A 23,362-nucleotide genomic window follows, 5' to 3' on the forward strand; every position below is an offset into this window, starting at 1 on the left:
TGTTTTAACTATAGATTTTTACGTATATTTTTTATTTCCATAACTCTCCATATTTTTGATACGTTGCCTTCCCTCTTCTACCCTCCCCCATACAGTGCCTGTCATTGAGTCCTATGAGAAGCCTACACTGAAGAAAGCGATCAAAGTGGAGCCAGGAAGTGAACCATCGAAGACTGATTTCTATCCTGAACAAATGTCACCTCCAGTGATGACCTCATTGTCTCCCCAGCAAGTAATGTTGCAAGAGTAAGTGGCTAACAGCGGTCCCAACATCAGCAGAAGAATAAAATGCTGTTCATTGCAGCAGTTACTAATTTTGAGGAGGGGGAGGGAGAGTCACTGTGCTTTAGAGCACGTGCTAAAATACAGAAGAACATCCTCCCTGCCACTGCCAGTGTGAGATGTGATTTCAACTTTTTTCCCTCGTTTTAGCAATACAGGAGTTGATACGTATTTCTACATCACAACCACATAGATCTGCTATTTGTATAATGCATTTCTAAAGTAATGCTAGTCCCAATCTTACAATTAAAGTAGAACTCCCAGTAAGCCAGTGATACCTCTTTATCTAAAACCAGCAGCAAACTGGAAAAATACTGTAAAGACATTTCATCCTGATCTCTGTATTTATATTAACCTAAAATACCTTTCTTTAAACATATTCTTGTGGCTTTCTTTTGTTGGAGGACTTTTTTGTCTTTTAAGAAATTTTGGCTACTCAGTGGAAAGAAACTCCTCAGACCTACAAGTTCTGTATATATCCAGTGAAATTCCATGTTTACCTGGCACCATTGTTCCATGGGTGGGTTTTTTTGGCAGCTCAAGTAGTTCCTGAAGCTCGTTCTCCTCCCTAGCCGCTTGTTTCCACCCCAGTACCAACTCATTGTGCTGGTACAACTGTTGCTGGGGCCACTGGATCACAGTACTAATGGGGTTTAAAACAGTCATGTTTGCAGAAGGCAGAGCAAGGGCTAGAAGTAGTGAAGTCTGAGGCAGAAGCTTTTTATTGGAAAATATTAAATATTTTGGAAATATTTAATATTGGAAATATTTTAAAAATGCTCAGGAAGTACTTGAGGAGCCATGGGCACCCTTCCATTTCCCCTTTTCCTAGGAAAAATTCTGTCAACTTACCAAAATCATGGAATTGCCTAGAGCCCAGCTCAGCCTTCAGATAGCAGTGCTCTGGGCAGGCATGCAGGCTGCCGGTGTGGCTCTGGCAGGAGCTGAAGTTGGCAGCTGAGCTGGGCTCATGGTATATGACCTCAGAATCCATTTCTGGCCTTTCTTCCTGCTCGCCGTCGCCCTCCGAGCAGTTGTACAAGACCTCACCTCCTAGAGCCAAGAAAAAGGGCTCCCAGCCAGACCCCCCAGACCAGTGTTTACATGCAGGGTGATTCAGAAAGAGAGAGAAAGCATGGGACGGGCCATTTTCTGCGTTTCCTTCAGAAGGCAGCCTCTTCCTCCTGCTCATGACTGTGCCCAGGTTAGAAGGCAGAACACGGCTCCAGGGCTAACTGTGTTCTGCACAGCCTTCTTGTGGGCACCCCTCCTCATTTTCGAGTTTCTAACCAGCTTAGATGCGGGTTCCAGACTGCAGGCTCTTTGCAATTAACTGTGATTGACATTTAATTCAGTACTTCCACCATTTCTGCCTTTCTGGGCACAATGACAGTTGACTAGTTGCCAGCTAGCTTTCATAAACAGTATGCTGTTTATGTAAAAATAACCTTACATGTTTTATTATAATAAACATAATAAAATAGTAAGCTTCCATGTTTACTAGATGGTTACTTATCTCCATAATGGACCTGCCACATACGGGAGTCAGGTCTGTATGTACTTGGAACTAACTTCTGCTAGGTCAGGACTATCAAATGGTGCAGTTTACTTTTGTTTTTTGTTATGCCTCTTTAACAAGAGGAAACCAGGAGGTGCTGGTCCTGGCTGATACCACACCCTTCCTCCAGGGATGGGACTTCTGCAGACATGTCACCTGCATTAGTGATTTGCATTAATTATTTCCCAATGAGGCCAGTTTCCACAGGAAACCCATCCGCTGAGCAAAGAACATAAAATTTCATATAACCTGTAGGTAGCATTGTTACAAAACCATTTGAATAGTCCACATTTGCAAAGCATCTCCTCTGCTTGCCCATGCAGAGCATTATGTTTATGGAGACCCTGTCCTCACATTGCAGTGGCTTAAATTGCTTCCTAGCTATCCTGCAGAGCTTCAGATCTTGCTCGTTCCTAAAGCCAGCCCATTCAAGTTCACATTCTGCTGTATCTGCAACAAGAAGTTTGTAAACGTTAGTTTTTATCTTTTTATCACTTGAAAAAAACACATAGACAAATCACACAAGTTACAAGATGGGAGACCTAGACCTTCATAAAATTTCCCATTGTCACAGCTTCATCAGCCTCTCTCTCTGCATTATAAGCTACAGCTATGCAATGATTTTTAAATCATTTTTCATAGATTCCAACTGCCCAAAGTGTGCTAATCAGACACATAAACTACATTAATGGGGCATAGAAAACCCTCAGTCTCACTTTTAAGTGAGTGATTTTGCTTTAGTGTTAGTTTTTGGCATATGCATTACATATATAATGCTGCTGGCATTTCCATAGGGATTGCTGGACTTTCTAGCAGGTCTGATAATTTACATAACTATGCAGTTATTTCTAAAATCAAACTTGAGGCAATAATCTCTGACCAAATATAAGAAGCCTTATTAACGTTGTGTTCTTGTGAGTGCAAGCATCAGAGTCTAACTCATGCTGCCAACATTGTGTGGTCTGTTGGTAAAGAAGGAGGAAAAGCTGTTGATACTGTAACATTTTTGGAAGATGCTCTTATCTGTTAAAGAGTGACTCTTACATGGTTACACTTACATGAATTTGTGTCGGGTTGTGTAATAGGGAATGAAAGAATTAGGGCTCTGCTTTCATTATTGGCACTTAATATTTACCTCTGATTTTTGACACCACCTTAATCATTTTTTAAAACTGCCACACCCTAATCTGATTATTGATAACATTCTGTAGTCTTCCCAGCCTCCTTTCCTCTAAAGTGAAAACGAGACAGAGACAAATTCTCAGCGCGTTATGTACACGATCTTAGATTGAAAACCATCACAAACAGTGCACAGCCAGTATCCTTTTTCTCTCTTTTTCCAGATGTTACCATGTCCAGGACTAGCCTCTGCACATGAAGATTTAAACCGAGTTTACTTGGTGTCCTAAGCCAGAGCTTCTCCAAAAAGAGTAGTATGCAACAGCATTGCTTTAGAGAAGGATTTCTTTTGAAGCTAAAAGCCTGCCTTTCTTATTTAAGAGTTTGTACATCTGTGTCTAACATCACATCTGGAGTTTCCTGCCATTACAATATTTTTAGCTAGACTTAATGTATAGTTAAAGAGTACATCACTCAACAGTCACAGAAACACCCAAAGAGAAAGAGAATTTGGCTCCCAATTTCAAGCTTGTAACTCGAATAACAGAATGAATAACAGAATGAAACTTTTCCCACATCGGTAATTTCCATCCTGCTGCTGTGGAGAGTAATAGAAATTTTTTTTTCTTGTTAAACCACACACAAGATTTTCTTTGCTGTGCTTGATAAGTCTTTTTTTTTTTTTGTTTTAACCAAAGAATCTTTAGCACGTGCCCTTTATTTTGCCGAGAGAAGTAGCCATTCAGCATTTCTGAAAATTAGGCCCCTAAAGGAACTTGGTTTAAGTAACTAATACAACCTAGTGTTATAAAATGTAATTTGATCAGTAAAGAAATGTGAAATACAGTAACTGAGAAAAGATGGGAGTTCTAGAAACCTTATTTCTATCAATCACATGGAGGAGCTGGTTTTGCAACAAGGACTGCTAATAAGTGCACATTATATTTTAAGTTTCAGTTCAAAGCTAAAAAATATATTAAAAGTGCCGATACAGATCTGCTAACGGGTTGAAAAATGCAACTTTGTGAGGGGGCAAGATTTGTAATGCCGCTTACCTTTTTGAAGAACATATTTATTTCCTTTTCTAATACTGACATGGGAGAAAGAATCAAGATTGTCCCCAGTTCTACAGTAGGGGTGTTGTTCAAACCTACATACCCACAGTCAGTGATACCTTTCAAGAAGCTCGATGTATTTTCACAGGCGTGAGTGTTTAGGTTTTTATTTGTCATAGAAGTCCATATGTAGTTAGTACGTGTCTTACCTGCACTGTACCTGTGGGCTTCAAAAGTGAAAAATGATGTTTATGAAGGTGGAGGGACAACTTCAGACATCCTGTGGGTGTGCCACACAGGCTAAACTCTACTTTTAGGAATTGACGTCAGTGGTATAGGGAGGCCGCACCCTCCTGCCAGCACCAAACAGGAAATTCTTAAGTACTCTCTAAAGGAGTGGCTGGAACAATAAAGATTGAGTTCTGCTTTGAAACCCTAAAGATATAATTTCTTCAATAATATGGAATAGCTGTTCCCAATTACAAGCAAATTAGTTACATTTGAAGGAAGAAGAAAAACTGTGAACAAATACAAGAAAAGTTCACTATGAACTGAGAGTTTGAGAAATCTGGGTTTGACTGAAAAACAGAGCTTTGAAGAGAATTTTTCCTTTGTAAGTTTAAAAAAAAGCTAGAGTAGTAAAAATGGCTAAATCATGCCGCAAAGTGAGTAAACATTTAAAAATATTACTGCTAGAATACACGAAATTTGCTAAACCCTCTTGAATTTTTCGACATGCATGTAATGTTGTTCTTTCTGCCAAGAGACAGAATGGTAGTGAATAAAGGGCTCTGTCATGAATCATATTAGCTGAGGTTTGCTGTGCTAAATGTTTTTCATTTTTAACATTCAATTCGACTTTGCAGGAATCACCCTTCAGTTATAGTTCAGCCAGGAAAGAGACCTTTACCTGTGGAATCTCCGGACACGCAAAGAAAACGCAGAATACATCGATGTGATTATGAAGGCTGCAACAAAGTCTACACTAAAAGCTCCCATCTGAAAGCTCACAGAAGAACCCATACAGGTTTGAGCATTGCTATGCTTTTCTTTCATCAAGTCTATGGTAAAACAGAAGACTAAGCTTTTAGTTTGTGCTAATGGCCAGGTGACCACAGGTATAAATAACAAAATGATAGAAGTTAGATCTGGCATTGTTCTGAGTATCATTATAGGCTGAGCAAAAGACAGAGGATGTAGCAGGAAAAACCCACAAGAAGAGACTGTAAGCCAAAGCCGGGTCATGGTGTCTGCTGGTATGCTTTACAGTCACTGGCTCTTTGCTCATTTTCTGTCCAGTTGCTTGCAGATTACTCATTCTGCACACCCTGTAAACACCAGTTGAAATTGCACTACCTCACATCTTACATCACTGTTAAATTTGACTGGGACTTCCATGGGAGTAGCCCATTTGCAAAAGTCTGGATCGTGTGCCAAATACAAACACATCTGGCTCATGTGGACATGCTAACCACTGATCTAATCGTGCTCTTTTCTGAGTGAGTGTTCCAGTAAACATATCCCCATCTCTCTTCTCCACAGAAATGTTCATCTTGGCATGTTGAATGTATGTATGTACATCCCAGGTTTTTACAAAGATATGTGACACTTTTAGGTAAAATGAAGCCCGGTTCATGTGTCTTGCATCTCTACACAAGCCAGCCCTTTACTTGTTGGGCAGCACAATGGTGTTAAGGAGGAGGAGGATGACATATTAGAAAGTAATGATTGAGAGAGATTTAAAGTTGAGCTACTTGTGACAGTGGTGCCAGTTATTTATACTACAGTAACTTTAAGAGGTCACAACAAGATTTCTACCTGCTGTGCTGAATGGTAGCACCAGTCTTTTTCCCCAGCTAATCTAGAATATGAGGTCCTGGTTTTGAAAATACTTGAACAGATCCTTAAACCTTCATACTTCTGGGCTTGATGAGACAAAACAAGTGCTAATATGGCAGAGGGAGGAGCAGAGAAACAAAAAATAAGTTGTGGCAGGAAACAATTTTTTCACCTGTTAACTTCGCCTACACAGTTTGTAGCACAGAGTACTCTGCGGCCCAGTGCTGTTTGGAGGCTTTTTGTGTACGCATTAAAGTACGTGCTGAAATTTGACAAGGCAAGAGGATAAATCTGTCAGATATTTAACTGATGTGTTTGTGTCTGAAATCCCCACTTCTGTGTTTCTTTTTCCAGGTGAAAAACCGTACAAATGCACTTGGGAGGGATGCACATGGAAGTTTGCTCGTTCTGATGAACTAACGCGGCATTTCCGCAAGCACACAGGAATCAAACCTTTTCAGTGCCCAGACTGTGACCGTAGCTTTTCACGTTCGGACCATCTTGCTCTTCACAGAAAACGCCACATGCTAGTCTGAATGTCTTCAGTCCCTGACTCCTGTCACACTTTTTCTTTTTTTCACACGTGCATTTTAATTTGGATTCAGCTGGTCTGAATCTCTCAGTTTATACCATTAAAAGCTTACGTATGGTCAGTAACAGATGTTATCTAACCCTTCTATGTCCTTGCCACGGGTCAGACCTAAAGAATGTGAACACTTTTTTTTTTTCTCCTAGGGATGCTAAGCAAACCCTTTTCTGCAGACAGTATGTTTAATGTATTCCATTGTGAATAAGGGAATTTGTAAACTAACAGCTTTTGTTAGTTTCTTCATATAATCAGCCCAACATATACTGATAAAGTAGTAAATGTTATGGAATATCCAAAATGCTAGTCCTTGCCAGAGACTTTTATTTATGTGCCCTGTAAGGGATACACTCTCATTTTATGCTCAACAATGCAATGAATGGACTCTCCCAACCATGTTGATTTCTGCAATGTGGTTATTACAACAGTTTTAGAAAGGCACCTGATTCAGAAATCCCCCCTGCCCAAAGAATGATTAACACTGTAGAAATAAACCTAAGCAATATAATTACTTCACAGAAAGATTGAGTCACAGTTATCATTTACCCCAGTCAAGAAGAAAAATTGGCAGGAATTGGTCTATACGTAATATTGTGCATCTAAACCAATGTCATCTGTCCTCTGTATTATAGTGTAGTATATATCCTTGTTTTTATTGCATAATGCCCTGGTGGATTTGTTAAATGAAGACCTTGTGTGACACTGTATGTATGGTTTCTGTGCAAGTGTATGGATGGAACACACATGGTACTCTCCTGTGACATGGCATTAAATGATATTCATAGAAACCTGCCGCACCTCATTTTAGGGATATAGAGTATCCCTCTACAATCACTCCCCTACATTTCCTCTACTCAAAATATTTTTTCTTTTTGCTGTACCTCAGAAAATAGCAATTGTTATGTTAAAAATGCTTTGAACTGTATTGTTGCCAGTGCCACTTTAATACACTACAGTATTTAAAATTATTAATCCACAATATTTTTATGAGAAGATGGCATCAGGTATGAAGCTCTTCTGACGATAAATTGAGTCATGTATCTGTTTTAGATAAAAACGTATACCAAATCATGCATTTGATAACTGATTTGTGGCTTTGGTAGTCTCCCAGCGCTAGGTAGACTAAGCATTCCTGTGGATGTGTCTGTTGCATTAAAATATCACATCAGCAAGACTTAACTGCCATGTCAGTTAGCAAACACAACTCAATAGAGAAAATAAACTGAATTCAAGCAACCTGCAGTTGACCCTAGAAATGTTGCTGTCTCTGGAAGTCCACTGAAAGGCAGGTTTCTGTCTTTATTAGCTGGCAGACTTGTGGCACTGCAGGGGAACGGGTTGTACTCCTCTAGGCTCTCACGCACCAGTGCATTTTCCTGCTTTCCCCTCCATAAGGTAAACACCATTCCCTGCAGTTTAAAGATACTGGAGTCATATTTCCATTTCTCTTGGAAAAACCCACTGGAAAATGGAGGGGTGAGGGGAGGAGAAGTTTCATAAAACTCTCCAGGAGGAGGCAGGTGGAGTGTCCATCTGCAGGTGGGTATATTTGAGCTTATGGAGCAGGTAGGGTGTGCTACATCCTGTGGAGTCCAACGGCAAACTGAAACAATTTTGCAGATGCAGGAGTTTACGTGCAAAGAGCCCTCCCTTGGATAAGAGCTTACCAGCTGTTCTGCTGACATCCATATACCCATAGAACGAGAGAAGGAGAGGATCTGTACTTCTTGGAGAAAAACGTTCCTACAGCGATTGCTGTGAAATGCAAAGTATTGTTCCAGTTGTGTAACAAATCTTACATGTGGGAACATGGAACCGGCAATTTTATTTAAGGAGTAGAGCCCTGGACGTGTGGTCTACAAAGGGGACAACGGGGATTTGCAAAGGGAGGCTGTGAGTGTTGCTGCAAAGCTCTTGTGAGGAAGATCTATATGCTCTGTTAGACCACCATACATCCTCGCCACTTCACTAGGACTGAGGGAAGTTACAGCAGATCTGCCTTCTTGTAACTCACCCTCATCTGCTTATCTATGGAGCTGAAAAACCTGGGAGACGAATCGGTCATTTTTTGGTAGCCTGGGTTGTTACTAACATTGAGGAACTTGCAGGGAAGAGAACGATATTAATGAGCAGCTGTTGTAGAATGGGGATTTTCATTGGATATTGTCAGCGATAGCAGAACTGGCCTCCTTCATTAGGCTCTAGGTTTTAATGGCAGTTCCATAAATGCAGACACATCACTGACTGAGAGGCTGTGTGGAGCCCCTGTTGCATCAGTCAAGTCTACAGGCATTGAGTATCCTGGGATGAAAACAATTCTCTGTTATATTCTAGGGAAGAAAGCAGATGGGATCCTATGAAAATAAGCTTAATGGCAACTGGTCCAAATGCAAATGTATAAAATGTGGGATGTTTAAGGAACATTTCTTTCCAATGCTCTTACTTCTCTTGTAAGCCTTTCACAAAATATTTTATTTTTTTTTTTTAAATTAGAAACCTAAAATGAGGTACCCTAAAAGCAGAACTTCTTTGTAACTAAGAGTTGCTTTGCAGAATTTAATCTAGGTTATTTACCACGTTCATTCATTAGCCTATGTACCTCTTTCCTGAAAATATTTATGCCAATGGTGGGGACAAATACAGTGGAGATTCAATAGAACTTTACAATATCTTTATCTGTGTGCCTTGTGCTTTAGGACAACAGAAATTTAAATATTAAATATAAATATTTGAGATTATTTCTCGTAAATGCCTTGCTTATAGGATCTTTCACTTGTGTCTGTGGTGTCTTTTCGTGGGATGTCAAAAAAGTCACAAACAAATACGCTTTCATCTTTTAGCCAAAAATGTGAATTTACATCTTAACTGGCTCATTGATTCATTTTAGCAAACTTTGATTTGAGTGGTATCTTGTAATTTTTAAATAGACAAAACTAAATACTTTTTAAAGCCAGTCCTTCCATCTTTCCCCCAAGGAGAAGCCAGTTTAGACAGAAAGAAAACCCTAATCCTGCAGAACACGTATATTTTAAAAACCCACCTCCTCCCTTAGCAGTATTGCACTGTGCAACAGGTAATACTGTTTTACTAAAAAGTGCCTGTTTAAGCCATTTGATTATAATAAATCACTAGTTTCTAAGACAATTGCAAAAAGCTAAGCAGGTATTACTCTGTGTGGTTTTATTTAAATATACACCACCATTCTGCAAGGATCTTTGTAATGCCACATCATGTCCAAATACATTGTTGTCTTTGTCAAGGTTAGCAACATGTAGATGAACACAAATCCTTTCTATAAAAAATTACAAAGCATTTTACATATCTTAAGAGGGCTACACCAGTTTTCATTATATTTTACAGATACAGATACTAGCACTTTTTTTTAATGGACGTTAAATATTAGATGGTCAAAATAATCTTTCTGCTTAGCATCTCTCACCTGCAAATATAGCAGGGATGTTATATTTACTTTAATACTTGTATAAACTATGCAGAAATTTTTTAATAAAATGTAATATATTCTATAAGCTAATAAGACTGAATGGGTAATTAAAGGTTTCTAGCGTGCATTACTATAACTTGCAAATATATGGAGACATTTTGGTAATCTTTTCTTACTAAGGATGTGAATGTTTAATGTACTTTCACTGTTTCTACTTTGGTAGTCCAATGGGAATTCAGTAATGACATTTTGTCATATCAAGCTGTGAATATACATTTGTACTGTACAGTCCCCGTACTATATTTAGTATACAATGCATATGTATTATACTTGTTAATAAAACCCTCAGAATATTGTTTGTCGTCATGTCATCATACGCTGTACAACAAAGAGCAACAACACAGGTACAAGGGTCAGGGGTATGCGCAGGGATCCCTGTGGCTCCAGGTAGCATGTGGGAGCCCCTGGGTTTTTGGATGGCCCTTCCTGCTCAAGTGGCCAAGAAGGCCAACAGCATCCTGGCTTGTATCAGAAATAGTGTGGCCAGCAGGGCAAGGGAAGTGATCATCCCTCCGTACTCGGCACTGGTGAGGCCGCACCTCAAATCCTGTGTTCAGTTTTGGGCCCCTCACTACAAGAAAGACATTGAGGTGCTAGAGTGAGTCCAAAGAAGGGCAACAAAGCTGGTGAAGGGTCTGGAGGACAAGTATTATCAAAAGCAGTTGAGGGAACTGGGTTGTTTAGTCTAGAGAAAAGGAGGCTCAGAGACCTTTTTGCTGTCTACAAGTACCTCAAAGGAGGCTGTAGTGAGGAGGGTGTAGTCTCTTCTCCCAAATAACAAGCGATAGGATGAGAGGAAACGGCCTCAAGTTGCGCCAGGGGAGGTTTGGATTGGATATCAGGAAAAATTTCTTCACTGAAAGGGTTATCAAGCATTGGCACAGGCTGCCCAGGGAAGTGGTGGAGTCCCCATCCCTGGAGGTATTTAAAAGACGTGTAGATGTGGTGCTTAGGGACATGGTTTAGTGGTGGACTTGGCAGTGCTAGGTTAATGGTTGGACTCGATGATCTTAAAGGTCCTTTCCAACCAAAACAATTCTATGATTCTGCAGCGCCCGTGCACGCCTCCCATGTGTACCTGCCCCACACACGGCTGAGGGGAGGAGCAGGCAGGGCAGGAGCACGAGGCATTGCAACCGCTGTCTGTAAGCACCTGCACTTCTAGCTCCTGTGCTGTGGAGTGGCCATGCCCAGCAGTGCACTTAGTGGCAAACACAAAAATAGTGTACCCGCTCCTCATCTGGGCAGTACACAGTCTATTGGCGGGTCTGGAGCATCAAACATGCAAGTTTTCATATTTTTATCACTCTCAAAACCACTGTCTGCGCCTTTCCCAGGCCAGGGCGCCAGCGCAGATGCAGACTGCCAACACACCGATGCGCACAAACCCTGCCCACCTCGGGGCACACCCACAGGCATGCTGAGACATGATGCCATGTAGAGCCGACTGAAGAGTGGGGTTTATTTCTTCACACCTTTTCAGGTGCCTAAAAACAGTGATTCCAGTTGAATTCACCATGCATCTCTTAACACTTTCCACTCCTGCTGAGGCAACTGCATCGGGATGTTGGTGTGCTGCTGCCTGGGACCCAGCAGATCAGCCTCGGGAGCACCCACGCTATGGTGTGGTGATCTACAGAAGGGAAAGCAGGTACAGCAGAAATGAGGCATAAAAATAAAACCCTGCAAACAGCAAACAGAATGTGAGAAAACGACCGGCTTGCATATCTTGGCTTCCCACTTGAAAATAAGGATTGCTCATTGTAAAGCAAGAGCCAGTGCTCACATCATGCTGTTGATTTATAAGGTTTGTTCGTTAGCGAACCAGCCAGTATCTGCACTCTACAGCCCACTCAGCAGGAGGGACGATGGCGCAGGGGACCGAGTCACAGCCACGGGCCCAGGAGCAAGGGCTTATCCGGACCTGTCCTCTAGACCACGCACACCCGCAAGAGGCTCCTGCACTTGCTGGGCTGGTGGGATTCTTTATTTCAGTTTTCCTAAGAGGCAAAACGCCTTGTATGTATTCTAGCATGAGCGATGGTTTTCAGGAAATATTCAGTGATAATTAATCGGCCACTGGGTGTCACCCTCGGTCTGAGAAAATGGCAAAATTTAAATTGATGAGATTGTAATTTAAGAACATCCTACTTTTCTCACAGTTAAGAGAGGAAGCTGTTCCCTCTGTCTTACCTTCTGTCACTGACTCAGATCCTGTCATGCACAGAAATCTGCTCAAGAATTCAAGGCTGATCTTTGTATCTCTACTGCAAGTTTTAGCCGTAAAAACACGTTTAACACATCCTTTATGATTAAAACACTGGTCTGGCCGAACACTAACAAAGTCGATACACTATGCTGTTTTCATGTACAATGAGCTCAGTGAGAGCAGCACCTGACATCATTTTTATAAATATGGACATTAGCATGACAGTATTTCAAGAGTTCAGCCAGATACTCGTGTCCTCTAAGTCTTGAAAACTTCTTGAAAAACACCTCTATGAATACATTTTTAAAAAAAATCTTCAATAGCACAGTGCCTCATAAAAACCTGTGAAGAAAAGAATTTGCTAGATTAGGCCAAAACAAAAAATAATCAATACTTTAAGTACCCTCTGAACAGAAACAGAGTTTCAGGGAAGAAGAAAATGGAAGTTCCAACAGAGAAGTGATGAGAAACACTGTCAAATGCTAACTCAAAAAAAACAAAACCAAAACAACACCAAAAAGAATCTGCTTTATCAAAGGAACTCAGAAGTGTATTTTAAGCAGCTATAGGGTTATAGGGTATGGTACAGAATGTAAATAACTGAAATATTTGGCATGTGCATGAAAGATCTGTGAGGTAGGAAGGACAGAGTATAAAGGTTAATATCCAAAAACAGCATACTTCGGAGACTTCAGAAACAAAATTAGTTCTTTCACACCTACATACAACTTAGGTTTCAGAACAGTCTTAAAGGTGAGGGACTCTTCCATGGCCCAGACCCTGGACATTATTTAGGACATAAAACCCAGTTTGCTGATGCATTACAGAGACCGGAAAGCCTGAATTGAGAAATTTTACTTCCTCTTTTCTTGTCTAGTAAACAGAACAGAATATGTGCCTATTAAAACGTTAGCAGTAAGTGTGAATGCTAAACATATGCTCAGACTGTAAGGCTCGGGAGGGGGAGAAGTTTTTCGGGAAGGAGGGGCACAGGTTTTCTGGTTGCATTCTCCGCTGTAAAGCACAGGGGAGCCCTGGAGAGGTAAAGGCTACAAAACTCCCAACCAGCTTAATGTGCACTGGCCTCTGCAACTGTAAGAGTTCCTTAAGTACCTGAGAGCTGTATAGCACACAAGCCTTAAATTACAGACAGATATAACTCTGGCTGTAGCTGAAATGAAGAAGTCACTAAAGGCTCAGCCAGGTAACCGCCTAAGAGCAGGCAGCGATGTTCCGGAGGAAGTGAAGAACCTGCACCCAGAGGGATGCTGTACAGTGGGAAAAACCTGTGAAGAAGGAAACATCACAGCTGCAGCAGTGCATTCAGGCTGCAGCCCCAGGTTTAACATCAATACTTCTGTGGAAAGCGCCTCACAGCCTGCATAACTGGCTGGCTGGCACACGAGGTTTCTGATGCACTTTCACTGTGCCCGATGCCCCTGGCTGCCGCGTTGGGTTGCCATGAAGCATGAGTGAGTCAGGGTAGGGTAAAGCCTTCCTGACTCGAACTCCTGCAGAGCACTAAGCTCCTCTGTGTCTTTGGACATCTCCCTCATCATAAATAACCTACTTTTCAAGCATGCCACATCCACCAGCTCCCACTGAAGTACTGACAGTTTAGCAGCCCTTTCTAAGGTACACAAAGAAAACTTGGTCCTGGGTTTGGGAAGGGGGAGATCAAACAAGTCAGTAGCCAGCTTCCCTTCACCTGAAATTAAGACTTAATAGACATGTCAAGGCCATGTTGGATGAGGCTTTGAGCAACCTGGTCTAGTGGAAGGTGTCCCTGCCCATGGCAGGGGGGGTTGGAACTAGATGATCTTTAAGGTCCCTTCCAACCCAAACCATTCTGACTCTATGATTCTATGTTTAGCCCTTCTTGCCAAAGGTCTACATTTAGAGCCAGGCACCCAGCATCCTACTGCGATACCCAGCTAACTTGAGCTGGCAGGTGGGTGCACAGAGGCATCTCAGCACCTCTGGATGCGGGGAAGCTCCCCTGTCGCTGCCCATCCACTGCTTCATCTGGATACCACCGCACACGCCTGGCAGGCGCTGGGTCAGCCGCCTCGGCAAGTGTCAAGGATCACATCCTCTTACGTGTGCCTCTCATGCCTGTGATCAGAGGGCTTTGCGTTTCCATTAAGCAGCAAGTATAATTACACAACTCCTCATCACCAGTGAAATGACACCAGGAAATTTAATAACAGATAAAAAATGAGAGGTTTATTAGATTGTCAAATTAAACCCAAGCACAGCAAATGATTAGATGTCTCCTATCAGCAAATACCATTAGTTTAATCAGTTTGATTTTAGCAGAGAAGTTAATTCCCAATGAAAATTATTCCTTTTTCACCTGTGCGTTGACCCTCAGCACCTGCTAATAAAAGGGCAAGGAAACAGAGTTCAGTGAAAGTCTGGAGATAAAAGGGGATTTACCTCCAAACATCAAGCTTCTGAATTTAAATGTTTAATAAACGATCTAAGTCAGTGACAGTTCTGGTAATATCACTCTTTCTCATTGGTTGTGCAAGTTCTGTTTCCTACTGTACATTTGCAGTATTGCCAATTTTCTATAAATATGAGGGGTTTTCCCATTATTAACACATAAAAAGTATTCTAAATACCTATAAAACTACATTATAATGTAGGTTACTTATTAGCTGCTGCAGAGAGATAGCAATAAAATATATTTTATAATTTAACAGAACAAGTGCAGTGGCACAATTGAGGGAAATTTTTGTAATGAAATGGTAATAGATTGAGGCATCTCATTTTTCTTTGTCCTCTTACAGTTGAAAGCATTCATAATAAAAATATTTTATTGAAATATATAACTACGTTTTAGAAAACAGGAAAAACAAGCAAACCACTATAGCTTGATATGGCCATAGCAGAAAGCAGCAATATGATAATATTATAAAAAATTTCATAAGTTCAGTTATTAACTATTATTTTGAATATCACAAATAGCAAATTCTATGAAATCATGACTTGGTAGGTAAATCTAGGCAAGTGGGAATGTTTAGTACAGCAAAGGAAGTAGAATATTAAACAGAGATTAATGGCTCCAACTTTCAGATCTTACCCAGAAAAACTCTCTGTGATGAAGTGAAAGACTTCTAGGAAGGGAAAACAGACTTGTAACAAGGCCCAGTGAGGTCTGAAGGTGTAGGGATACTGTACCCTTGACATCTACTATACCAATGTACAGGAAAGGATTTAAACAAGAGTTTTCTTCTTCTTTGTATTATTTAATTAAACCCAAGGAAGCAGATCCCTTCCACCTTAACCACACAACATCCATGTCAGAACAAGATTAAATGCATGCCTTGACAGTCCTGATGACATTGAACCAACCACTACTTTTGTTACTTTTGAATATGCCTAGAATCAATGGGCAAAGTCCAAAATAAAGGCAAGCCAAGTCTACAAAAATCAGTGTATTCACTATGAAAATGTCTCTCTCCTTCTCTTTGTTGATGATGGGCAAATACAGAAGACTTCTGACTACTTTCATGACTAGAATAAGCAATAGCAATTTCTGTATGTATCACAAGTACATTTTGCTGTAAAAAAATATAAAAATTAACACAATTTAATGCAAGACACTTAAGTCAGTTATTCACATACTGACTTATACTACTAGTAGAGCAACATCACTCTGCTCCTCATTTGCTTCAAAGGATATTGGCAGGTTGATGCTAATAGCTGCCCTCAGGTTAGCCCAGAAAAGGGCACGCTTGCTTTTCTCCTTCGGCCACTCCAGGTAGGTTCGCTTTGCCATCAGAGCCTTCAGCTTGTGATACCTGGCAGGGATAACATACGGAGGGATCGGCTCCAGTAAAATGAGGATTAAGCTGTTGGAATTCTCACTGAATAATTTGTGATGGGCAAAGTACAGCTCATAGTGACACCACTCGCTCTGCACAAAGTTGGGAGACAACACAAAGATCGATTTGTAGCTCTTCTCAATGCAGTTAATGATGTTCTCCACAATGCTCTTGCCGGGGATAAAGTTTCTCTCGTGCTGGCACAGTTGTACACAGCCTTCCCCCTTCTCCAGGTTCGGGATCAGCTCGTTCTTCACCCACAACGAATCGCGCTCGCTGTAGGAAATGAACGCATGAAACTGCAGAACGGTCTCCTGCTCTTCGGGGTGGTCATGCCAGGCTCTCCGCTTCGTCTGCGTCCACTGCCACGTCATCCGCACGTACCATGGCACATCCAGGTAGATGCACAGAAAGGCCACGACAGCCACCAGCACCAGTGTCAGCAGCAGAGCTGTCACAAGCAAGAGCACCGTGTTGCAAGCCAGTTCCATCAGGTGGAAGTCCTTCAGCTGCGTTCCTCGCAAGTCTTCCGGGTACTCGCACACATACGCCGCCGGCCAGCCAAACAGCTTCCCCCCAGACCGCCTCTCCAGACGGATAAAGGCTTGCAGTTCGCAGGAACACTTGAATGGGTTGTGCCCGGCTTGTAGCTCCCTGACCCTTGGGCAGCTCTGGAAGAAGTCGGCAGATGGGGTGAGGATCGAATTCATCTCTATGTTCAGGAACTCCAAGGACGTAAAGCCACTGCACCCCGGCAGGTCAGCCAGCCTGTTCGATGCCAGATTCAGCTCTTTCAAGGATTTCAGCTCAGCCATCCCCTTGGGGACGCTGGAGATCTGGTTGTTTCGTAGGTCGAGTTTTTTGATGTTGACTGGCAAGCACTCAAACACAGAGTCCATCAACTGATTTGAGGACAGGTCCAACTCTGTCAGAGACTCAGCCCACTGGCATTGCACATCAGCTCCATCGTGACGCAGCAAGTTGCTGCTGATGTCCAGATATTTCAGTGATTTCATATGGCTGGTCATGAAGCTTACCTTCGGAAGGCTTTCAAATTTATTCCTCTGCAAAATAAGTAATTTCAGATCTGTCAGAGTGCCACAATTCTGGAACAATTCATCTGTAAGGGCATTGTGAGAAAAATTTAAATACTGAAATGAGCTTGTTCTATTGGGGCAAAGCATGTGCGGCATACATGCATCATATATTGTCAAACTGGCAATATTCATCTCTGAAAACTGCTTGTATAGAATCTCCTGGTTGAAATAATAAACCTTATTACGAACGTGCTCCAACGTTAGCGCTTTCATGGAGCCACTCAAACAAATTAATTGTTCCAGAGAGTTTAATAACGGTAGAAATTCATATTCATTCAGCACCTCCAGTGGTCCCCGAAAAGTCAAATTTCTCACAGTCAAATGCTCCACAGGTGAATACCAAATAAGCAGGAAAATTTGCAAAATGATAGCCCATTGTAAGTCCACAGTGTCAAGCATCAGAGTTGTTGTCTTGATTTTCTTCAGAAGCGTTAAAGAAGGAGAGGGGAAATCTTTGTTGCTCAACGTATATCTTAAGTTAACTATTTTTAAGTTTTCTGAAGTGCTCATTCCATCATACAAGAGGGAAAAACTGAAGTTTTGTGTTGCTGCAAAAACAATATGGAGGCTCCTTGTATTCAAGGCTGTCAGACTCTGAGGCTCATAAAGAGAAAAATCTTCTAAGGTTAGGAAGACAGTGTGCAGCTGCAAATGCGTGATATACCTGAAGTCTGACCTTCGTATCATCGTGGCACTTAATCCTAGGTACTCCAAACAAAACATGTTCCTGAATTCCTGACAGATGGGCAGGGCAGTAAACTTATTGAAAGAAAGGTCTAAATGTCTAAGATATGCAAGAGTTTGACAGTAAACTTTCAAAATATTATTATGAGATAAATCTAAGTATTCTAAATCCTCATTAAAAATGAAGATGCTAAAGTCAAACTCTGTAATTAGATTATGAGAAAGATTTAATACTTGAAGGTCAGAAAGAGAAATAAATTCTGAGATACTAAGTCCAGAGATCCTATTATGTGATAAATCTAATACATGAATATGGACTGGAATGTTTTTTGGAACATTAGTTAGCAAACTACTTGAATAATTTGCAATAAATTCATTTTCCACAGTTGGCTGGATATTATTCCATAGCATGAATGTAAAGACAGAAGCAAAGACATAGATATTTGTAAGGGGTCTCATTATGCTTTCCAGTTTATCTTGTTTTTTTACACAAACACAGAAGTATATCTTTGTTTTCTGTTCAATATGTCTCAGTGATGAGTCCAGCCCTATGAAAAGAAAACACATGGAATTCGGTGAAATTGTTGAACTGTTGAATTTGCTTTTTATTGCTAAAATAAAATTCAATACAAAATTTATGTAGTAAAAATTTTATTTTTACATACTCCTGTTATAAGTTCTTATCAATCTTCCTCAACCCCATTCTTTAATTGCAATTATTGATTTTCTCAGTTAAGTAGAAATTAATTCCTTTACAATGTGAGGAATACAATCAGTGGTATGTTAAAAAAACACAGAGATGTTAAGAAATACAAATTTCTCAACAATCTTGAAAAATACAAAACTGGTACAAACAGACATCAATGCATTTAGGAGGGAAGAAGAACACAACAAGCCTCCCATTTGCTTTTCCCTACACCCCATGTCCACACACAGTTGGGGACAGAACTCCAAAAGCCCCATGGACCCTCAGGAACTGGTGCAAAAGCAACCTCTTTGCTCAGAAGAGCCAAAGGATATTCCTCTTCACACCCCAAAGACCCAGGACACAGCTACGCACCCTTCTCAGGGTCAGCTGATCAGAGAAGCTGATCAGCTTTGTCTTTGCTATAGCACAAAGACATAGGGGGTCCATTTTTTCAGTAAGCCAAGAAGCTTGAGGAGGAATTTTACTGTCTCATGAATATTGTAATGCCAGTCTGTCCAAAAGCATACTAACAGGAAAATCACAGCACAACCGGACACTATGTATGAAGCAGTGGTACCCAAAATCTGAAAGAAAACACTTGACACTTCCAAAGAATCCAGGATTTCCTAGGTGTCCTAGGAAATTTCCTACATTTTCCAAATTACCCCACAGTTGCAACTTGACGAAGAACCTCTCTGGAAATTGTGAGGGACAATGAGTCTAGTTCTAAGGATCAAAAAGCCCAGGGAGGGAAAGATTTTGTGGATATGGAAAATGGTCCAGTAGAATTAATCCATGGTCATGTCTACCAATAGCCTACATAGCTTTGGAGAGGCATCACTCCCATCATGAAAAAGCATGACCTGCACATTACTTTCTTATCATCAAGCATTTAATACAACCTGAAGTATGAGCAACTCATAAACTATTTCAGGAGATAAACAGCCCCAATTTTTTTTCCTGTGCTGATTTTGTTTGAAAAAAAAACCCAAAGTTTTAAAATTCTGCCCCTATGTAATATTTTGTTAAATAAAAACCAAAAGGCTATTTTTTAGTTCTAGGTTATAACATGTGTTAGTCCCCAGTAATTTGACTGACTGATATCAAAACTCATCCCTCCCCCTCCAAGTCTCCTACCAAGCTTAATCAAGTTTTCTTTCAAATAAGTAAGGCAAAAATATGTGTAATAATATCACCAAAAGCAATAAAAGAATAAATCAGTAAAGTTTAAATTTCTACCTCACTAGAATCCAATTGAGAGGTCAAATTCTGTCTTCAGAAAGTTGTACTAGGGTATCTGAGTACAGAATAGAACTGAAGCTGGGATGGTTGGTCACAGTACAATATCACTCACAAGATGAACCAAGACAAGGAAATTTGACCCAGCTTCCTTCAAAGAGCAGCTGATGCTGTTCTTCAGGGTCCAGGCTGGGAAAGAACCTCTTCATTCAAATAAACTTCGATCTGGAACTATCTGGAGGAACTTCCCCCCGGGCAAAAGGGCTGTCAGCAACAAAGCAAGAAATTTTCTGAAGGGAGAAAAAAACAATGGTCCATGCTCCATCGCCAGATGTGTTTTAATTTACTGTTCATGCTATCCCATACACTGCAAGAAGGGATGATCCACACTGTATAGCACTGAAGAGTGCCACATTCAAAGAATAAAGCAGATATGTCTAGCAAAGCAATATTAAGGATCAACTGTTACCCCTCCAACACTATTTTATGATTATATTAAATTAGAGTTGGCTGAGAATGAAAATTGCCATACCAAACATTTTTTTCCTTTCTTCTTTGTTGAAATCCAACATACAGATGAGCATTTTCACTGAAATTTCAAAATGCAAGAATATCTTCCATCAGTGAAGAAACACCAGCACCTGAGATCTGATGGAGTCCAAAGTACATATAACCAAAAGAAAAAAATATAAATAATGGAGCAAATATAGCCCACCTTTTGTGCGTGGAATTCATCTCCAATCAAAGAACCAGCAAAAGACATCTGCATACTCTGTTAACATCCTCAAAATAGAATTTCAAACATATGTAATCTTCAAGCTGTGGAATCTCACAGGAGATGCTAATTCCTTAATAATTGCTACCTCAGGAAGTAGAAAGAACAGGGGTTTTTTTATATAGGCTCTATAAGTCTAAGAATTAATCAAGTTTCCGTACAAAACAGGTATTAAGAGCACAATGAAAGTAAACTTTTAACAGTCCAGACTTGAAATACATTTACTTCTGCAATATTTACGTAACTGTACAGTTTAGGAGGAAATAAACCTATCGGGAGTACAGAACATTCACCAAGGCAAGCTTGTTTAAATAATTCTGCATTTCGAATTTCACGTCTGCTTCTGATGGTTACACAGATGTTCTAGAAATTTGTCAACTGCATCTCCTTTTTTGCATATACAGAAAAGAGGAAGCAGAACCCTCACCGCCAACTTCTCTTCAGGTCCAAGTCTCTTGCAGAGTTCTACCCCGCTGAGTTATTTTCCTCAGCAAGCAGGCTAATCAATGTAGCACATTGACAGATGGCAAAAGCTTAGATTTCAAAAGCTAGTAACAGGGGCAAACTGGCACAGCTCAAAACCTTTACAGGTCAGTCATCTTTACACTAGAGATACTTCGGATGGTTATCAAGGATACAGCACATTGCAGCTTCCTTCAAAAAAATGATAAAAACTGAACTATAGAGAATGCTCGCTGTGATATGAAAGCTGTAGAGAAGCAATGAAGAACACAGCAATATAGGGCAATCCGGGAGTGGAGGAATCCAATAAAGCAGCCATTCAATTAACGTCTTGAACAGGGACATGAGCCTAGTGAGCAAATCAACAGAGCAGAGAGGGAGTGCATTGCAAAGGCAGATGTAAATAACTCAAACCAACACCTCACTCCCATGAGCCTCCAAACTAATACAACATGCTTCAGTAACATTAATTAGCACGGAAGAAAGAAGCCGAGATGAATAAATGAATGAAGATTTATTTAATCTTAATGAATTTTAAGATTAAATTCATGAAGTATGTAATGAATTCTTCAGGTATGAGCAAACTAGGGGGAGAGGGGGCACCTGGGCCCATTCTGGACTCAGTCTAGAGTTTACCCCATAAAACAGCGCCTTGGAGGACAGTTGAAGGCAAGAAGGGATTCAGCTAAAGAAGCTGAGAAGTATGAAAATTTATTCTAGATAGCAGTGCCAGTTATATTTCAAGCTTACATTAGATTCCTTTGAAACTTTTCTCTTGTAATTTTTCAATTTTGTAAAGAAGAATTTAGCCCTTTGCTTTGCTGAAAGAAAATGTCTGGTTTTCATTTTGAGATTGACGAGTAAGTCTGAACTGAAACTGAACTGAAACCATTCTGCTTTCCTTGGTGCAGCGAATCTGAGTAATACATTACAGAAAACTCTGAGACATCTGTGACCCAGGACAAGACTGGGGATCATGAATGTTTCTCAATAAGCAGCAAGAGTCTGCTTGTCAGCTGATACTGTCTTGTCTTCAAGTTAAAGGAGAAGTTCCTGTTGCTGGACATTAATCCTTGAAAATGAATAGACTAAGGCACTTGTTGACAAAACAATAATATCACAATCAAATTGAGAACTAAATTATGCAAACCAGCAGCAGTTTTACTTCCAATATAATCCACAAAAAAGCTTTGTTGTATGGACAAAATCAAATACACCATCAGCTTTTGTTAGAACTGACTCCAGTGCACACACAACTGTAAAAAGCAAACGTATCTACACCTTTAGTTGTATGTTTAATTTCCTTACTACCCTTCTTAACGAAACTTTAAAATACATTCAAATAAACAGTTTGCCATAAAAAAATAATTTGCAACTAGTTAAAATAAAATTGATACGCCTGAATACCTCTGTTAAATCATTAGGAACATTGCATAATGTTATTTTTACCAACAAATTCAGCAAAGCCTTGCTTGGGGCTGGTTTCAGTTTACTAAATAAGTAATTTTGCATGATAGGCAAAAACGAAAAAGCAGTGTATTTCTGTTCATGCACCCTGAATGTACCAGCTAAATGCCATCCTTTCCATAGTCAGCATGTGTACACTCATGCAGATACCTTGTTCCATTTCTGAAGTTTATACTGCTGGGGTTTTTTTAGCAGCTGATTCTATCAATGAGCACCCATCTTCACAAACAGCCTTTCCTCAAGGTACATTTCACACTTCTGCCTGTGTGTTGCGATTACTTACCCAGAGAGGAACTGCAGCTACACTTGGCTAGGTATCTGAAACTATTCAGGACCAGCACTATGCCCAAAGGTGTGAAGAACCTCTCCAACTGGAACTGCAGAAGGGAACTTACATGTGCAAAACACCGAGTGAAAATGTAGCCAGAACAGATGGACTCATCCAAGCACTCATGAAAAGCTAATACAATTATTAAAGGTTGTAAAGCCAGTGTTTGGTTACACCGAGGACCTTATCTTCAACTTCAACTCTCATTGTCACAACTTAACCCTGTGTGTCAAGCAGGCAAAACGAATGCTGAACACCACCCCAAGTCAAAGTGAGCAGAGATTGTACTGCATTTATGCTCAAGCCTATTTTGCTTGGGCATAAATAAACACAAGGATCAAAGCTGTGGAAATCCAACTGGTAACACAGAGCCACCTTGCAGAATGCAGAACTTTCTCATTTACTCGTTTACCAATACTGCTTCCTCTTGACCGAACAGTGACTACAAATGAGCATCACGGTCAACCTTGGTAAACGTTTCTGAAAGAAAAAACAGACAAACTGAAGCCCTGAGTAAAAACACAGGTTTCACAGAGGTTTTGAACCTTTCCCTCAGCAGAATGCCTCACTTTCCACAGAGTCCCATTCTTTTCCTTCAAGCGCCTGTCCCTGCTGTAATCCTCTGCAGTTGAGCTTCAG

The 23,362-nt window shown here is 40.6% G+C and overlaps 2 protein-coding genes across 3 annotated transcripts in view; one reads left to right on the top strand and one right to left on the bottom strand.

Moving 5' to 3' along the window:
• KLF3 (KLF transcription factor 3) overlaps positions 1 to 10,236 on the top strand; it is a 29,162-nt gene extending 18,926 nt beyond the window's left edge. For both annotated transcript variants that reach the window (XM_068404114.1, XM_068404113.1), the window contains 3 exons: positions 96 to 246; positions 4,881 to 5,041; positions 6,208 to 10,236. In XM_068404114.1, coding sequence (XP_068260215.1) covers positions 96 to 246; positions 4,881 to 5,041; positions 6,208 to 6,389 — 494 coding nt within the window. In that variant the 3' untranslated portion in view covers positions 6,390 to 10,236. The remainder of the gene's footprint in view (positions 1 to 95; positions 247 to 4,880; positions 5,042 to 6,207) is intronic.
• A 5,531-nt stretch (positions 10,237 to 15,767) lies between these two features.
• Positions 15,768 to 18,238, bottom strand: LOC137664907 (toll-like receptor 1). Its single transcript, XM_068403542.1, is given in 2 exon segments — positions 15,768 to 15,805; positions 15,808 to 18,238. Coding segments are annotated over 2 exon segments (2,454 nt in total). The 5' UTR covers positions 18,224 to 18,238.
• Between the last annotated feature and the right edge of the window lie 5,124 nt (positions 18,239 to 23,362).

Source organism: Nyctibius grandis, chromosome 6, assembly GCF_013368605.1.
Source record: "Nyctibius grandis isolate bNycGra1 chromosome 6, bNycGra1.pri, whole genome shotgun sequence".
Taxonomy (NCBI): domain Eukaryota; kingdom Metazoa; phylum Chordata; class Aves; order Nyctibiiformes; family Nyctibiidae; genus Nyctibius; species Nyctibius grandis.